Source organism: Motacilla alba, chromosome 8 (assembly GCF_015832195.1).
Source record: "Motacilla alba alba isolate MOTALB_02 chromosome 8, Motacilla_alba_V1.0_pri, whole genome shotgun sequence".
Taxonomy (NCBI): Eukaryota; Metazoa; Chordata; class Aves; order Passeriformes; family Motacillidae; genus Motacilla; species Motacilla alba.
The window spans coordinates 29774521-29793377 of record NC_052023.1 but is presented as its reverse complement, the minus strand read 5'-3'; the positions used below and the strand labels follow the sequence as shown (position 1 = coordinate 29793377).

Below are 18857 nucleotides of genomic sequence, written 5' to 3'. Positions count from 1 at the left end.
TTTCCTGGAGCTGATACCTCCCTGCCCGACCCCCACCCCCTGCCCTCCCCTCTCCACCCCACTCGAAATAAGTTTCCTCCCCGCTCTCCTGCCTGGCTGCAGGCACCGGCCCCGCCACGCCTCGAGGGGCTGTCGGCCTTTCGCGGCTCCGGGGTGCGCGGCTCGGCCTGGCCGCCCCGGCTCCGCTCCGCTCCCTGGCTTCTTCTCCCTTCTTTTCTTAGAAAGCCAAAAATAAGGAGAGAGGAAAAAAAAAAAAAAAAAAGAAAGAAAAAAAAAGAAAAGGAGGAAAAAAAAGGTAGAGGGTGGTGCCCCACCACAGCGTCTCTCCCAGTAATGAAAGCGGCTGGAAATCAATTCCCCTTCCAGGAGAAGCCCAGGCCGGCAGTTTTTGGGGAAAGTCAGTCCCCTGCCCGGGGCGGTCCCCGGCGGGGATGCGCTCCCCGGCGCTGCGCATCGCCCCGGGCGCCTCGCTCCCGCTGCTCCGGAGTGTTTAAAGAAAATGAGCTCTGGGAGGAGGAAAACAAAAAAGAAATAACAAAAAAAAAAAAAAAACCAAAACAAACAAACAAACAAAACAACAACAACAAAAAACCAAAACCCCAACACCAAAGCCGGAGAGCTGCCCCGGAGGGCTCGTCTCCAGCGATCCCTGGCGCTGAGCGGGGCTCGGTCCGCTCCGGGCGCCGGTTCCGCGGGGCCGCAGGGGGAAGCGGCTCCGGGCAAGCGGAGCTCCGTCTCCGCCAAACCGCATCGGTTTCGGGGAGGGGAAACCCGCGGAGGAACGGTCCCGCCCGGCCGGGGAAGACGAAACTTGGAGCCTTCCCGCAGCCCCGGCGCTTTCCCGTCCTTCCCGGCTCTCCCTTCCGTCTTGCTTGTGGGGTTTCGCTGTTTTTCGGGGAGTTTCACGGCCCCGCAGGTCGCAGCGTCTGCGGCGGGGCTCGGGCCGCGTACCTGCCGCTGCCCGAGCAGCCCGGACGGGGCTCCGCGGCTTCCCCGGCACGGAGGAGGGCTGGGTCCCCCGTCTCCGGCCGGCGAGCAGGGAAACGGCCGCAGAGCTGCGAGGGACCCGCTATAGGATCGCGGAGAATGGGAGGCTTTTAGGGACCTCACCTCCTGTGTTCACCGCTGACCTTGGCACCAGGGGCAGATGCGCTCCCAGCCTCTCTGTGGGGCATCCTCGTCACCAAGTGCTCCCCACACCCAGATGACGTGGGTGATGCAGGGACCGAGGTCGTGTCCTCTGGGAATTCGTAGGAAGGAGAGGCCACAGGTTAGCACAGGCAGCTCACCGCCCTGCCAAAATCCCACGGGAGAGGGAAACACGGTCCTGGGACAGCCCTAGTATAACTCCAGTATAACTCCACCGGGGGTTTGGGCAGGAAAGCCTTGGTACTATCGCGCGGGTCAGTGTCAAACAGCTCTGAGCACTCACATCCAGGAAGGCTGGGCTGCAGCAGGGAGGCACTGGGCTCTGACACCTTTGTCTTTGGCTCTCCTGAAGGTCTCCAAGCAGCTACAGCCAAGTGTCAGAGCAGCCAGCTCCACTGGAGCTACCTTGCCAAGACACCAGCCCAGCAAGGACTGACTGCAGCACTGCCTGCTGCTCTTCCCCACCCTGTCCATCCCACAGAGCTGTGCAGGGCAGATTTGCCTTACATAGCCAGAGAGTGGCAGCCCCGTGGGGTGGGAATACCATCCACGAGCACTGCTAAAAACTGTGTCCCTGTGCAGGGCACTTTGCTTGCAGACTCAGACCTCCCACCCGATTTTCCCTGCTCAGAGATGCAGGAGCAGCTGGGAGGGAAGTCATTCTTTCCTGGGTATTGCCACCCCATGGTTTTCCTCCTCCTCTTCTCCATACAGGGAGGGCTTGGAGACTGTCTCACCTTGCAGCTCTCATGTACAATTCCCAGCTTGGTCTATGAAGATCAGGTTTGGGGCTGAGGTGTGTGCAGCAAGGGGCTGCTGCTCGTGATTTACACATCCATCAGCTCCCACACAGGTCAGAGGTACTGGAGCACACCTGGCCTTGTGCAAAAGGTGATCACCTGGCGAACCAGTAAAATATGCAAGAAATACCCTCCAACACCCCCCCCCCAAAGTGCAACTTCAACATGGGCAGTGGCCCTACAAAACATGGGGGGAGTATTTCAGGCAGCTCACTATAGCTCTGAGGACCAGTTTCCATTATTAGCTCACCCAGAGCTGAACTAGGGGCAGCATCAGCAGCCAAAGAGAATTAAACCAGAGGAAAAGCAGGTCTTGCCTTTTTCCTTCTAGCTGTAGGGTCTACAGGCAGCCAGGTGTTGCAAAAGGTGGGTGGTGCTGGAGAACCGCGTTAAACAGAAGCTGCCAACTGAATGCACAAGGCCACAGCGTTGGCAGAGGGGCTGCACATCTTCCCCAGCCTTCTCCCCGCTGGGGCTGCCCAGCTGTCACGCTTTGTGCAGGGCCCACTGCTCACTGCTGGAAGGGGATCAGCAGCACTCAGCTCCCAGGCAGCAGCCGCAGCAGCTGCCCTGGCTGCAGACAGCAGCAGCCAGATCCCTCCTCCAGCATCACCTTAACTCTGCCCAGCCAAGCAGATGCAGAAACACCCAGGAGCAGGCAGGGCCGGCACCAGAAGCAGGCACGCAGGAGACCAAGGAAGAAGATGGCTACGAGCCACCTCCCTTGGGGCAGGAGCCACTGGGCCAGCACCGTCCAGGTGCCTCGAATGCCTGAAGCCAGCTTGACACAGAAGAAAAAGCCTTGCCCAGCACCAGAGACATCCCTTGATGCCTCTCACCCCTGCAAGGAGCACACCTGCCTGTCCTGCTGCCACCCCCAGAGCCCTTCAGGGGCATCAGCAGCTGCACAGCCAGCTGGGCTGGCCAGCCTGGCACAGAGGCAAGCCAGAGACCAGCCCACAGCCACCATGCTGTCAGATAGCCCTGGGGTGATGAAATCCTCTCGTTTTACCACTGAAATTCACCAGACCAGGCCTGTCTCGGGTAGAGTTGATTGCACAGAGGGCACAGGAAGAGAGAAGAGAAAAATGGAGTGGTAGCCTTGCTTAGATAGAGGTTGGTCTTTGTCCACTCACGCTGATAAACACCTGGGGATTTATCAGGGCTTCTCTATCATGCTTTCCACCACAATGTACCTTGCCATCATCCCCTGAAAGAGGATACACACGCTGCTTCCCACTGCCATCAGCAGCAGCTCTGGGGAACCTCCTCTTCTTCCCCCTGCTCCCTGTGCCCCAAGAGGCACCAACCGAGCCCAGCCTCCCCAGCCTCCCAGCTGGGCCTCCCATGGGAAAGCAGAGCTGGGAGGGACACAGAGGGGAGGAGCAGAGGAATCAGGCAGCAGAGAGAGTGTCTCAGGGGAGCTTGGGTGAGGTGGTGAAGGCAGTCCCATCGAAGGGCTCAGTCCAGACAAGAGGTCCTTGGGAAAAGGTTAGTGTTGGTGGCACTCAGTTGGATTCGCACTGTCGGTGTCTGAGAGCCATGTCAGGTCTACAGGATGTGCCCCCGAATCACTGAATCCATCAGGGAGCCCAGAGTCAATGAGAACATAAACCAGCTCAAACTTTTATAGTTTGAGATGTATTTTTTTAATTCTCATTTCAGAAGTGCTGTTGGACTCAGCAGAAACTGAAGCAGCTGCTACAGAACCCAAAACTTCACTATTTTTGAAGCCCTCTCCACAGAGCATTGCAGAGGGAGCAGCTCAGGATTAATAAATGCTTTGACACATTGGGCCTGCACACCAGAACAAAGCTTGCCCATGGTGGGGGGGACCTGGTGCTAACTCGGGAAGCTCATGAGATGTGATGCATGGTGGCAGAGAGAAAACAGCCCTGCACCAGTCGTTCCCAGAGCCTGGTTTATCAGTCCCAGAGCAAAGGAAAAATTGTCTGAGCTTAATCTGAGGCTGTGAGGGGCTTCAAGGAGTAACCAATGACTGGATGAAGTTTTCTTTGGCTTATCAATGATTGCAATTTCTACTGTTTATGAAAATTAGGTTTTTCCAGGGTGTCGGAACCCAGGACTCTCCTCTGGGTGTCCTGGATGGCCAGAGCCGCTGGCAGGGGGCTCTGAGACCCTGGCATGCAGCCAAAGACACACGTGGGGTTTTGATCTTAGCCCGTGGAGCAAGTTACTAACTCTGTATGAAGAATTACAAGCCACACACACACAAGTTTAGATAGCATAGTAGAGATAATCACGAAGTGAAAGGAAGGATTTTTGAGTGCTGTACAGGGGGGTTTTAAGCCTTGTACGCAGGGGTCCAAGTTTTGTACATGGGGGTCAGGGGTTCTAAGATGGAGGGATTTGGGTGTGCCCTGTCCTCTTTCTTTCTCCTTCCTAACCTCCATGTCTTTGGTGATGTTGGCACTCACAGATTGGTTTAGAGTAGAAAGTCACCATTCAATATAGACAGGAGGCATTGGGGGAAAATATAAACATGGAACACGGAATGTGTGATATAAAAGATGGCAGCAGCCCCTGGGAGGGCAGTGTGCCTTTGTCTGACCTGCTGAACGGGCCACAGCAGCTCAGGAGAAGAATCTTTTAGATAACCAACAATAAACTACCTTGAGACCAGACAACAGAGGACTACTGAGTCTCTCTTCGAAGGCACGGGTTGGAGGAGGGACTTTTCCATCTTTTGGGGTCATCCCAATCCAGAGGCGAGACCCCACACCAGGGCTGAAGACTGGGGAAGCTCCAGCCATGCCAAGCTGCTGTTCTCCTGCAGCAACTCACAGAAGGATAACCACAGCAGTGAGTTATTGCCAGCTGCTATGGGGTTTGCTCCTCGGGGTGTCCAAAGACTCACTCCTACGCTTTGCAAGGCTTGGGGAGGCACAGCTCTTGGACAACACCGCTGTAGAGAGGTCTACAATATGAATGAGAAATCCAAGGGTTGGGACCAAACCCAGGAGATTGCATCAACCCTCAGGTCCCCAGTGACTGCAGATAGAGCTGGGTTACTCCATGACTTGTTTCCTCTGCAGAGCACATTGGTTTGCTAGTGGCACTTTCAGATGAGCAAGTGGTGTCTTACTCACAGATGGCACGTGGAGAGCCATGGTCTCTCTGCCCTGCTAGACACAGGGTGGGGGAGTTTGTGGTGTGCTGTGTGTTATTTTTTTCCCCAAAAACTCAGTAGTCATCTGGAGAAACAGGACATAGCCCTGCTCAAACTGCAGCCTGGAGCCCTTGTGGCCCAGAACCCAGAGAGTACCCTTCCAGACTGCTGACAGTGAGTGTGTCCAGCGGCCACCTCGAGGCTTCCTGCCCCATTTTGGTTACCATGTCCATCACTTCCACAATATCACAGGCAGCGGTCTGGGTTTGTTTACAAACAGTGGATTGAGATCGGAAAAGAAATCCAACCCAGGCAGCTGGGGACCAGTTCTTAGAAGTTTACATCTCTTAGAGGGGAAGCCTGAGCAGCCCAGGCTGGAGGTGGCCTCTTGCTTCATCTAACCAGCAGTGTGGTGTGGCACCATCCCAGCACAGCCTGTGTGCACCATCTCAAATTCCAGCAACAGCTTTACAATGAGCAGGTTGTGTATTCTCTGTATTTAAACACTCCTCTTTTAACCAAAAAATTACCTTTACAATTAAAAAGCAGCTTCTCGGTCAGTGCTTTTCACAGCTTTTCAAATTCTCCCTGGGTTTTTTCTCAGGAGGAAAAGAAAAATTAAAGCGTTTTCGTCATGTTGGGGTTTTCCCTCTTTTTCTCCGCTCTTTTAAATTCTCCTTTTCCTTCTCTCAGCGAAACACTGGAAAATGAATCATGTCCCCGTGTGGGAGCCTTAACAAAATGTTTCATTTTTATCCTTCTTCCTTTTCTCTTGTCAGCCCTCCTCTCCCTCCAAGCTCCCCGAGCCGGCAGCGTCGCAATCTGTCACGCGGACAGACAAAGCTGCATCTCACCCCACTGTCTGCTGAGAGGGTCAGGAGGGGCAGATCACTTAACACTACACCTGTTTTATGAATAATAATACAGACAGTTTTGCTGGGTTCCTGGGAGGACATTTTCCCACCAGGATCAGCATTGCATATTGAACAAATTAATGTCTTTAACTCGTTTGACTCTGGTTAGCTCGGCTGCAATGGGGAGCTCCAGCGGTGCTGCTGGAGCAGGGGAAAGACCAGGCAAGCCTTTGAGGATGGTTTGTTAGAGGGTCTTGTTATTTCCTTCCCTGCAAGTCTCACTCGTGGAAGTGGGAGACTGTAAACTTTGAGGTTCGTGAAGTTGTTTCTAGAGCAAAAATATGGAGGGGGAAATAAAAACCAGGATGCGTGAAGCTTCAGGAAAATGGAAAGTTATCCATGAACACGCAAGGTCTGTGTCACTTGAAAATGCTCCACATGGACCAAAATGAAACACTTTGGTTCTTCTGTCAGTGGCTAGACTAGCTCAGAGAAGAAAAACAAAACACCAAACTAACCAATAACCAACCAAAACCAGACAACCACCCACTCACACATTAAAAACTTACTTTAAATATTACTTTAGAACTTCAAAGAATTTGAAGAGTCCAAGAGTTTCTTTAAGATAGTGGAATGAAATGTTTTGATTCACAGCAGCAAGTTTCTCTTGGTCTTTCCTTAGCAGAAACAAGAAGGAGCAATACCTGTCTTCTCTCAGCCAGAGGACTGTGTCCATCAGCACAAGCAGAGATTTCCCAAGTGACATTCCTGCCCTGATTTGGGCTGCCCAAGAACGTCAGGAGGAACCCTCAGCCCCATCCCAAGCTGGACCTGTGACCACAGCAAAAGAGGACACTGCTCTGCCAGCTCCAATCAGTGCCTCCTCACTCATAATATTTTATAGGTTTTGTTGACTTTTATTGAGAATGAAAAAATAATTTAAAGCAATTATCTGTACAGGGGGGCAGGGGGATGGTTAGCTGGGTAGAGGATCTGTGACCCCCCTCCCCCAGACAGGCCAGGGAGGGCTCAAGGGGGTGATTTACAGCTGTACAAAACCACGACAATCCCACCGAGGAGGGGCGGAGGGCCAAGGACATCTCTGGAGCTCTCACAGGCCCAGAGCAGAGGGGCAGGAGGCTGTGCAGGGGCACAGGGGGCCAGGCTCTGGCCAGACAGACCCTCAAGTGACCTGCAGGGGTGTCTCCAGCATCTCCATGAGAAAGGTGTCGATGGGGGTGTCTCCAATCAGCTTGAAGAAGAAGAGGTGCTCCAGGCACTTCAGCCCGATGGACCGCAGTGCCGGCAGGCGCAGGAGGAGCTTGGCAAACCTGGGAAACACCAGAGTCAGAGGCACAAAGGAGGCGCTGGCTGCTCTCTCCCACCTATTTCCAAGCCTGCACCAGCCCAGATTCTCCCCAAAAAATGCTTCTGGGGCATTTTCAGACTTCAATTCCCTTAAGCTTTCAATATAAGCATTTGTTGCCTCGTGTGGTGGGAATATGTACCTTTCCAAAACAGAATTTGGCATTTTTAAAACTTGAAAGAAAGCAAACAAAAAAGATGATACATCCAGACTTGAACATCTTAACATGACCTAGATGGTTGGTACCATCTAAATTTGTCTTCAAAAACTCCCCAGGCTCCCAGAGGGTGTGCAGCCCCTCAGCTGCCAGGCACTGCCTCCCATTTGGAGGCACAGCTGGAAGAGGGTGCAGCTGGCAGCCCGTTCTCTGTTCCCCCTGCCCAGAGCCCACTTGCAGTGCCTGTGGTGACAGCCAGAGCCGAGACCAGCAGAAGATTCCGCGGGCACCGACCCAGCTGCCGGCGCTTCAAGAGCTCGGCCAGCAGAGGGTAGGATTGGATTGGAAAGCAAAAAAATTCCATCTCCACAGCACCCTCAAGGCTGGGGATGTGGGCAGCGTGGCTCAGGCAGAGCCAGCACAGCCAGGCTCCTCTCTCCAGGGTGGGCATCACGCTGCCTTGCCGGGGGCACTCACCGCCCTGGCTGCTCGGGGTACTTCTGCTTCGTGTAGGCTTCCAGCGTGGCATAGACCTTCTCCCGCAGAGATTCCACTTCTGAGGGGCTGGACAAACCCTTGGCATCTGGTCAAGGGAGGAAATACAGGTGGGGAAAGGATCTCTGCAGAGGGAGTAGCTTGCACTGTGTGCACGGGCAGGAGAGGACTGGGACAAATCTTGGTCTGCTGGGAGCTGTCCCTGCCCATTGCAGGGGGGCTGGAATGATGTGATCCTCGAGGAACCTTCCAACCCAAAGCATGAAATCTGTCTGCAGCCCTGATGCTCACTGTCACAGTGACCTGCTGAGGCCCAGAGGGAGTGCTTGTCACCTGGGACTGTCCCCAGCCTCGGGCTTACCTGGGTTAAACAGGACAATGGCTCGCAGGCACCCCAGCTCCGACTTATCCATCTGCATGTCTTTCATTTTGGACACCAGCTCTGTCAAAACCCTGCATGTGGGGGACATGGGTGAGCAGACAATCAGAGACCAGTTTCTCCACTGAAAATAGGCACTGGGAATACCCTCAATTCTTCTCTGCAGGAAGAGAGGCATCTTTGAGGCACAGCCATGGCCCACACTGCTGTTCTACAAGTGCCTCAGCAACATCCAGGGACCTGAGCATCAAATTTGCTCCTGTTCTCACTTTGTTCAGCACACAGCACTCACAATTTGCACTCAGTCAAGGAAAACCACATGGGTTTTCTCCACTTTTTACTGTGTGGTGCAAAACACGGGTACTGTCTTTACACGTGCCAGGTGTGTAAGGAGTGGTGAGGCAGTGTCCTGCCAGGCAGGGAACAGGCACGGCAGGGACAATATGCCTGCACTTGTTACTCAAGCAAGCTGGGGTTTAAGGCTTTGCCATCTAAAGCTCTTGGTGAGCAATATCAGGCCTAGATACAGTCACAGCAAACTCTCGAGACAGGAGCATTCCTCCCCCTGCACACCCAACCCAACATCTGCTTCTGCAGCTGCAAATCCCTTCCCACTGTGCTTTCACCCCCTTCTTGTTTTTTTAAGCCAAACATCCCCTGCTCATTCCAAGCTACTTCTGCCCCAAACCACAAAGGGTTTGCTCTAGTTCCGCCTAAGGACATGTTTCCCATTCAGAGGGGAAGGCAGAGCCAGCCTGGCCAGCCCTGCTGGGGGATGACAGCCACGTACCTGTCAAAGATGGAGCCCACGCCAGCGCTGTGGGCGCTGCTGCGGTGCACGTGCAGGCCCGTGGCCAGCAGGATCCCGTCCTGGACTGACACAGAGCGATGGGAGAAAGAGGCAATGAGCAGCTCATTCCAGCCTGCAAGCACAGGAGCGCAGGACGCGTCAGGCAGTCCGGACAAAAATCAGTCCCACACGGAGCAGCAGAGCTGGTTTCTCCTTGCTGGCTTTGGACTAAACTCAGGGGAGAATTGGCACCCCAGGTACCAGCTGCACCTCTTGCCAACACTGCAAGGGGTGGGTAATCCCTTGGAAATGTTTGGAAAATGCTCTCAGGCACATGGTGTGATTCTTGGGGTTGTTCTGGGCAGGGCCAGGAGCTGGGCTTTGATGATTCTTGCAGGTTCCTTCCAACTCAGGATATCTTATGATTCGATGACCCTGACTAGCAGCAAGCAAGGAGCAGAAACTGGCTCAAAGGGAAACCAATTAAAATTACAAAAAAGAAAAGGGGGAAAATATCCTGCGTTTTCTCCCTAAAAAACATATTCCTAGCAACTGCAATCTCTTCACAAACAACAGATTCTACTGCCCCATCCACAGCCTCTGCCAGCCTCTCATCGTGTCTCAGAATGGGGCATGCAGGACTGGATTGGCTCAGGATTGCACATTCACCATCCAGCCTGGCTGGCTCTCACACAGCCCAGAGAAGGGACAGGGGCAGCAGGGACAGGCACAGGTGGGGGACACTACCTGCCCGGAGGAGAATGACTTGGTCTTCCAGCGTCAGGTCGGAGAAGTGGGGGATGCGCTTGGCCCACTCGACCAGAGTGAAGAGCTGCTTGTCAGCAGCGTGGCAGATGTTGGTGACAGGGTCGTTTGTCTAACAGAGAGGGGTATCAAAAGGAAAAGAGCAGAGGAAAAGAGGAGAATTCATCAATGGAAAGTCTTTCATAATTGCAGTCGAGTTAAGGATACTCGATGCCACAACTACAACACTCAAACTAACAATCATCTCAGGTGGGTGCTGTGGGGAAGAGCAGCTATTTGTTACCACTGTCCCCTCTGCAGCCAGAAAAGTCAGCTTGATGCCTTGGAGTGACCACCTAGAACAGAGCCTAGACCAGATTAAGAGGATAAAACCATGTATTTATTGAAGACCTTCAGCAGGCACACTTTGGGCAGCCAGAAGCCTCCAAGGGGGCTACACCCAAAATGGACACAAGTTTTATAAGTTTGGTCCATTTCCATATCAGGGTTAATCTTCCAATTACAGCTTCAGGTCATGAAGTCATTTACCCCCAGTTTGCTCCCCCAACTCACTTTTGTTTATACTTTTTGGGGCCTGAGGCAGTGAGGTGTCCTTGAACCTCAGGCCCAGAGGGATTGTTTTGTCTGACCAAAATGTGAAGACAGCAGCTAACACTCTGTATGGAATTCAGAGTTATACACTAAAGCAGTACAGGATTTGAAAAATATAAAAGCTAAAATCCTAAGGCATCGAGCTGGTTGCTAGACTTTTCTGTTTGCTTGCTGCCCTTTGCATAGCAAGTCCCTCGTGGCTGGCTCCAGTCCTGCTCCCCAGGGCATATCTAAAAGCCAGGGAGCAGCCCCTGAATGGGTATGAGCACCAGTTTCATCCAAACCAGTAAAACCACAGCAGCAAACCTGCTGTGTTCAGCTCCACCCCAGCCTTGGTCACGGGGGCAGACAAGAAGTGTTCAGGCTATGCACGTGTGAAAGCCAGCACAGGGCTCAGACTCTATTTCAGTGAGGAGATTCTCAGACTCTATTTCAGTGAGGAGATTCCTCATTGAAACTAAAAGAGACTTGGGAAAAAAATAATTGGAAAATAACATAAAAGCTGCTTTCTAGTTGTCATTCAGAGTAGCTCCAAAAGAGAAACTGTTGGTGATTTTTAGGTGCTGTGGAGAAAAACCCCCTTGTAAAATGCTTGCTGTTCCATGGCACTTGTCTGCTCAAGTCCTTGGCTGCAGGTGCTGCCCCAGGCTCTTACCGAGCTCTCTGTGCCCACGTCACTGTAGGCCTCTGTTTTGGGCTCCACTGCCAGCTCAGCTTCCAGGATCCTCTCCACGGGCATGTCCTCACTGCCACTGCTCGTGGACTCGGCCTCGTTCTCACTGCGCTCCCTGCTCCTCTGCCTCTCCTCCTGCACAGCTGTGGGACACAAACACGGCTCTCTACAGCCACAGCAACGCTCGTCTGCTCACAGGGGGTCCCCACAGGTGGGATGGAAACCCCCTCAAGCAGGGGACAACAGAAAATAAATGGGTGTGGCATTCAAATTCTCTGAAAAAAATTCCTTCGCCTAGGGCTTTTCTCCTGGGAAGCTGAAAGGCAGCAAGACAGGCCTCAGAGAAAAGGAAAACAATTCTTATCTCATTTGCTTCCCCTGTGTTGTGCTAGTCTGAAATGTGTTTGGAAATTGTTTACCCACAGGTGGTTGTTCCATTGGGTTTCTGATGTGAACTGTTTTGACTCTTTGGCCAATCGGGGCCAAGCTGTGTCGGGACTCTGGAGAGAGTCACGAGTTTTCATTATTATCTTTTTAGCATTCAGTAAGTGTCCTTTCTGTATTCTTTAGTATGGTATAGTATTCTTTAATATAATATAGTATAATAAAGTAATAAATTAGCCTTCTGAGAGCATGGAGTCAGATGCATCATTCTCTCCCCTCGTCGGTGGACCTGCATTTTACAATAAATGGGTATTTCAGATGCGCACCCATTCAAATGGCTGCTAGAACTACACCAAGAACTCTGAGGTTGCTGCAGACCAGTAGCCTCTAAATTTGACTAAAGTATGTGATTTCCTAAGTATGAAGCTCCAGAACAGAGGGAAGAAGAATTGACACCTCCAAGTGGCAGCCTGGACTCAGCTGTCACTGGGTGCTGGAAGAGGCAGGAGGGACCCAGCATTCACAGACAGGTTTTTTGAGCTCTCAGCGTGTTTCCAACAGTCCCAGTATGCTTTCAACAATCCCACAGCAGCCAGAGCATCCAGCAGCAGGACTCGACAGTCCCAAACCCCCAGCTGGACTCGCACATGCTGCTTGTCTCGTTCCTGAGAAAAATCCTACCCAGTCTGGCCCAGCCCTGGCATCACCTCTCCCTCTACCACCTCTCTTCCTGATCCTCCCACTAGAAAGTTTCTTTTACATCAGTACCCAAACACCTTCACTCCCTTCTCCCCTCTCTGTATGTTTCCCAAAGAAGGCCCAGAATCATGAAATTCTCCCTAAAGCTCAGTTTTTAACTCCCAGGGCTGCTGTGTGTAAGACAGGTCAGTGTCGGACCTGTGTATCTTGTGCGCAACAGAAGTCCTGGTACACTTTGTTTTTGAGAAATCCCAAAGGGAAATACAACAATCCTGTTTAAGAAGTGACCAGCAGGCATTAGGTTTGTTCAGGTCACTGCTGGGGTGAAATGGCAGCACCCAAGGAGATGGATCAAGTGGGGCATCCAGCCTGGTGCTTGAGAGGGAGGGCAACACAGGACACAAGTACATGCCAGTCTGCTGGGAGGCAGTATTTGTCCTCTTTAGAGTAATGGACAGGAAAAGCCATGCAGCTGTTTCTGAAGTCACCAGAATCTTACTGGAAGAAAGAACATGGCAAGGAAATACCAGTCCCATCAGTGTGCCCCTGAACTCAAGCTGCACTCTGTCCCCAGGTTCTGCAGCTCCCAAAAAGCCCCTGTGACTGCTGCAGCCAAACTCCCACAGGATCCCCCAGGATCCTGGGGTTTAAATTTTCACTCTCTGCAAAAGGAAGTTGTGCTAACACCCTGGTCCTCTGAACCACTTTGCACCTGGCTGGAAGAGGGAGCCATGCCTGGGATTAAGTTTTTGATTCCAGCCTGGCACTGTGCAATTCCCTGCTGCCTTGTGAGCTGGAGGCAGCACAGCTTTGGTGATGCTGCAGGACGAGGATCAGCTCATGCCCAGTGTTACAGCTGCTTCCCTGGGCAGCTCTGTTACTTTATCTTACAAAAGACGAGCTTAAATGCTATGTTGGTTGTCACTTCCTGACCTTGCATCTGTTAGGATAATTTGGGAGACAATCCAGCTCAGCAGGTGAGTGGAAATGACAGAGAACTAAAAAATAAGAGATAGAAATAAATCATTCACCCTTATCCTCCAGTACAAGAATTAGGGGGTGACAAATGAAGTCAGCGAATCCAAAACGCAAAAAATGGAAGCTGCTCTTCACAAGAAGGCTGCAGGACCCCTCACTGCTGGGCGCTGTCTCCAGCAGAGGTGTACAGGTCTCCAAGGGGCCCAAGCCATTCAGGGTCACTAACTAGAGACAAGGTTGGGTCAAAATCAGTTAAAAACTTCGATACTCACCAGTGTGTGTGATTAGGTGAGAAGAAAAATACACTGTAACAGCTTCCTCATCAGTCTCTGCCCTTATTGGGAAAAAAAATCTTCACAGAAGGAAGAATTTTTTGCATCCTGTCCAACATCAGAACAGGCTGCTCAAGGAGGTGGCTGAGTCCCCACCCCAGAGGTATTTAAAGGACAGATAGATGTGGCACTTAGGGACAGGGTTTAGTGGTGGAATCTGCATTGCTGGGCCAATGGTTCCACTTGATCTTAAAAGTCTTTTCCAACCTAAACCACGATTCTCATGTCCTTTACGTAATGAGGTGCAAAACCCCCAGTGTGGGATTTTGGAATGCACCAGCCTTGGAGGACCACTAAGAGACTGATTTATCCTAGTGAATGAAGGAAAATTTCTCCAATCCCATTGCTTCCAGCAGCCCCAGCCCTACCTTCCCTCTTCATCCCCATGGCGAGGCACTTCTGGTAGCGGCAGTACTGGCAGCGGTTGCGCTGGCGCTTGTCGATGAGGCAGTCCTTGTTATCCCGGCAGGTGTAGATCAGATCCTTCCTGATCGTCCTCTTGAAGAAGCCTTTGCAGCCCTCACAGCTGTACACCCCATAGTGCTTCCCTGGGGAGGCAAGGGAATCGCTGGGCAGGCAGGTGTTTGCCCTTCCTTCCAGCGTGGAGGAGCTCAAACCAAATCCAAAGGTGAAAAAACTGCAGGGTATCACCTTGGCAGGCCTGAACTGGCCTCAGTGAGTCTTAGCAGCAGCAGTCAAACCACAGCACCACTGTTTTCCTGTGATAAGGAGGGGCTGCATGCCAGTGGAATGGTGAGGAGGATGTCAGCTGCAGAACAGCCACAGGCAGCAAATGGGGTGCACTGACATGGAGAGGGCCTGCAAGGCACACTGGGGTACAAGAGAAAACCCAGACACAGCCAGAGCCCAGCTGAACAAAGTACAGGGAAATGGGAACACAGAGATTTTGGTAGATTTACCTTTGGTAAAAAGGGACAGAAGGTAAAATGAGGTCACACACACAAGGGAGAAGAGCACAGTGTTTAGGCTTGCTCACTTTTGGGCACTAATCTGCAATACAGGCAGCCAGACCCAGCCATGACCCTGCCATGCCAGTATGGCCCCAGCGAGCCTCCACGCCGTTCAGTGCTGCACAAGAGCACCAGCAGAGCTCTCACTGCACAAAGCTTCCCCAAGAGAGAAACCCTCCTACCTGAGGATCTGTCCCCACAGATGGCACAGATGTGTTTGGCTAGGGATCCTGGACTTGTGGATGGATAATTCATGTTCCCCATCCCCGGGAGACCCGGCAAGGGCTTGACATCCTCCGAGCTGCTGACATTGTTCAGGACATTGAGCTGCAGAAGCCACAAGACAGGTTAGAGGTGAGAGACTCACATCTCAGTGAAACCATCCCCAAACGGAGCTGACCCTTCCCTTGCTGCTCCTGCCAGGCTTGTCCCACAAGCTTATCCCCATGGGGCTGCCCTGGGCAGACAGACATCCTCTGCTGAATCCAGCAGGAGGGGTTTAAGCAGGCACAAAAGCAGGTACTGCCTGATGTAACCAAAGCCAGGACTAAGCAGAGCTGGAAAAGGGCAGGCAGTAACCTCAGCTGCTCAGTTACAGCCTCCAAGCCATGAGGCTGGTGGGATCCTGGCTGCTTCATTAGAGGACGCTGATTGCTGGCTGCTGGCAGCCACAAGCACTAACAGCTTAGTAAAGCAGAGCTCTGCAGACAGGTGATTTGTTACAATCCAACCTGCACTGCTGCATGGATAGGGAAGCTGTAATGGTGTTTAAAAAAAGAAAAAATAAATAAAAATTAGTGGGTTAGCTTCCCTAACTCACAATATCTGCATAGACACATGAAAACATGGCCATTTGGCGACTCTCTGGGACTTAGGCTCCCAAACATTACCACAAGTGGCAGATTTGGGTTTACCAGATTATTAAAAAAAAAAAATAAAAAATCAGGCTGAGCATCTAAAAATCAGCAGCTGTGAGATGCAGGCAAACGATGCAGAGCCCCCAGCTGAGATCCCCAGGAGCTGCTCCTGGCTGCTGAAGTTAAAGGTTACAAACCCACACTGATTAGAGAGCAAGGCTTGACGATGCCCAGGGCTTCCTTTTATTGCTGTTTGCTTTGGAGCCACGTCGGGCAGGGAGGGTTAAGGGCCATTGAGCATGTCTTGTCAAAAGCTGCCTGGGCAGAACAATCTCTCTCCAAGCCCACCATCCACCACCAAATCCCCTTCCCCACTGTTGTAGGCTGAGGACTGGGGATGGTTGTTCCATCCCTGGGTTTGTTTGGAACAGTCATGCCAATTTATCAGCTCAAAGAAGGCAGAAGCAGGGATAGAAAGCAAGGGTTTGGATGAAGACCCAGCTTGAGCCTTCATTCCCATCTCTGCAACATTTAAAACAGTAGATTTCATGCATGTTGCTGAAAGTTCTCCATTTGCTCCAAGAAACTGCACATTTCCCTCAAAAAAGTGGTAATTTCCACAGTAAATTTTCGTAAAGAGCAAGGGCTCATCCCATTGGAATTTTTGGACCTGTCATTAGAAAAACAAAAAGGTGAAGCCTGTCCTCATCTTCCCTCACCGCTATCCCTTCGTTTTCAAAGCTTCAAAGGTTTTAATAACATGGAAAATAAAAATTATCCAACAAAAATCAGGAGCCAAGTTGTTTTGCTCCACTAGGAAATATAAGTGTATTGGGAAAAATTGCCCAGAGGAACAGAGGTTTGATCTCCCCAGCAGAGACTCAAACCAGGCACTGGCAACTGTAAATCTTTCTGCTTCAAAATCCAGGCCAAGGAAAGGAGAAATAAACCCCTTCCTCCCCACAAGCGTCCATCAGCAAAATGCTGAGCCAGGAGGAACTTCTTATGGTTTAAAATGTTACTCAGAACTTGGGTTCCACCTTTTCTTCCTCCCTGCCTGCACTTTGAAACAATAAAAGAGAGAGAGGGTGCAGGGGAGGGGGACACACAGGGCAGTTTTAGCCATCAGAGTCCTTAGAGCTTGGCTCTTGCAGGTTAAGTGCAATCATGGATGATATCTGGGACAACTGCTTGAACCCAAATCCATTAGCTGAATCCCCAGGGCCCGGCTGTCTCCTTGCATTAGAGGCAACACAAATGGAACCTTCTCCTCAGATCTGGGAACTTGGCACAGCGCCCAGGCTGGGGAAACCACTTCCCAGAGCATCCCCAGTCCTAAAGGAAAGGCTTCCAACCACCCAGTGCTGCCACAATTTCCTGTCCAACCATCCTGTCCTTGATGTTATGGGCACAAATACGGTCAGATCCATGGGGACAGCTGGGTGGTGCAAGGGGAAGAGGGATCCTCCAGCATTCCCACTGCTGACAGCTGGGGCCCACACAGGAGCTGAGGATGCTGGGGAAAGGTAAGCCAAACCTCATCCTCTTTCACAGCTCTGCAGGGGCCTCCCCATGCCATCCTCTCCCAGCCTTCCAGGCACTAAGAAGAGCTTCAGTCATTCCAAGGGGTAGCAGCAGGGTATGGGGTAGAAAGGGCCTGGGGACCATCTCCTTGCTTCTTCCTCAGCAGGAGCCACCAGGCTTCTGAGCACTTCCCACCTTCAGGTCCCACTAATAAAACACAAAATCTTGCTCTTAAGAGGCAGAATTTTCACTTAGATCTGGACACCCAGAACACTTAAGCTCTCTGTTGAGATGCCACACTGCCACCAGAAATGCAGGAGGCAGAGCCAGGCTTTTGGAGCAGCATGTCTCCGTCCCACAGAGCCACCCTGGGAGGCTCCCAGCCCTCCCATGGCTCTGGGGAGGCACCTGCCCTAAAACCTGTCTGGAAGAGAAACCTCAGCATCCACGTGAGTACAGGCAGTAAGGATGGGAGTGCTTCATTTTGCTTCAGGCCAAGTTGATATGCAACACAGTAGGTGGCTGGCATTTAGCATTAATGTTTGTCTCTCCCTAGAAAGTCTGTCTCCTTTCCAGATACCCAAACGAAGCAGATATGTTTTTGCAGGAGGAAGGGCAATGTTTCACGTGCTGCAGCCCTTGGCTGTCTTGTCTGTTTCCATGTACAGTAATTACACACTGCAGCAGAGGGGAGCTGGACTGCACCCACAGCGAGAACAAAGCTGGAAATTAGCTCTCTGCCCTCATCCTGTAGGGTATTTTAAAACTGGTGTGGCCTCTGTGTCTGCGCAAGGCTGATCAATGCAGATTCACGTGCTAGAAAATGTTCTTTCCAGCTGAGCTCTGAGCGGCCGAACTCCCCACCAGCCAATCCTCCCCCCAACTTTTGGGACTTCACCCATCCTGAACACCGAACTGCAGCGAAGAAAGCATCTCATCCCCACCTGTGGGCTGGCGTGTGCCACGAAGTTCATGCCGGGGGCCGAGGACAGAGCGACGGGGTGGGAGCCCAGGGAGGAGGCGATGACCCTGTAGGGCGAGCCCAGGGCGCTCACCGGGGAGCCCACGGCGCTCATGGGCGCGGGCAGCGCCCGGCCGGCGCTCCCGGGGGGCTCCAGGAAGCTGGGGGGCCCCTCCAGCACCGGGCTCCCCGTGGAGAGGCCCGAGGACAGGCTCACGGACGTGGAGCTGGCGTGCACCGGGGAATCTGCAGGGAGAAGCAGAGAGATGAAGTGTAACAGCCAGCAGCTGCCCAGCCTCGGTTGTGGCAGCTTAAAATGCCAGCCCGGCCTCAAAACCAAGCAGCAAAGCCCGCTGGAAAGGGAAAAGAACACAACGTTGGTTATAGTACAGGAGAGTGAGTTATATGCTGTTGGAACAGTGTTACTGAGAATTTGAGACTTTCCGTGCTGATCCCCCAAGAGAACACTTCATTTAACCTGACACCATAGAGAGGGCTTCCAAAATTAAATGATAAAACTAAGATTATGAGTGTGTAGTTTGAATAGAAGTGTGTAATATCACATACTAGAAAACTTAGAGTTTAAAGTTTTGGAATATAGAATATATGTATACAATTTATATATATTTTTATATTGAATATGTAAAACAAGATAGAAGTTTTCGAGTGAAAACTAGTCCTTCACCTTCTTCTTCATGAGTTTGAGCAGTATTGTATTATATATATTATATATAATAATAATAATAAACATTATAAGAACAACAGTAATAATAATAAATAGTATATATATTAAATTAAAAAGTCCACATTGCGAGTCACGGGTAATTAGATATTGAGTTAAAAGTAAAAATAATTTAAGTGCCATTTCTTAATTAGACAGTTTCTCTTTAAAAGGCCTTGTAGAGAAAGAAATACAACTCCATTTTTAGCTTGTTAGTGAAGTGCTGTAAAACTCACAGTTTGTGAGACTGTAATATAAATAAGAACTAATAAATATCTAAG

General features: G+C 51.4%; 1 protein-coding gene across 4 annotated transcripts in view; it reads right to left on the bottom strand.

The window, feature by feature from the left end:
- Positions 1–7116: 7116 nt before the first annotated feature.
- RXRG (retinoid X receptor gamma) overlaps positions 7117–18857 on the bottom strand; it is a 38601-nt gene continuing 26860 nt past the window's right edge. For all 4 annotated transcript variants that reach the window (XM_038144676.1, XM_038144675.1, XM_038144674.1 and 1 more), the window contains 9 exons: positions 17839–18101; positions 14696–14840; positions 13911–14090; positions 11132–11292; positions 9868–9997; positions 9121–9253; positions 8313–8404; positions 7934–8039; positions 7117–7264 (listed from right to left, as the gene is read on the bottom strand). In XM_038144676.1, the coding sequence (XP_038000604.1) occupies positions 7117–7264; positions 7934–8039; positions 8313–8404; positions 9121–9253; positions 9868–9997; positions 11132–11292; positions 13911–14090; positions 14696–14840; positions 17839–18101 (1358 nt within the window). The remainder of the gene's footprint in view (positions 7265–7933; positions 8040–8312; positions 8405–9120; positions 9254–9867; positions 9998–11131; positions 11293–13910; positions 14091–14695; positions 14841–17838; positions 18102–18857) is intronic.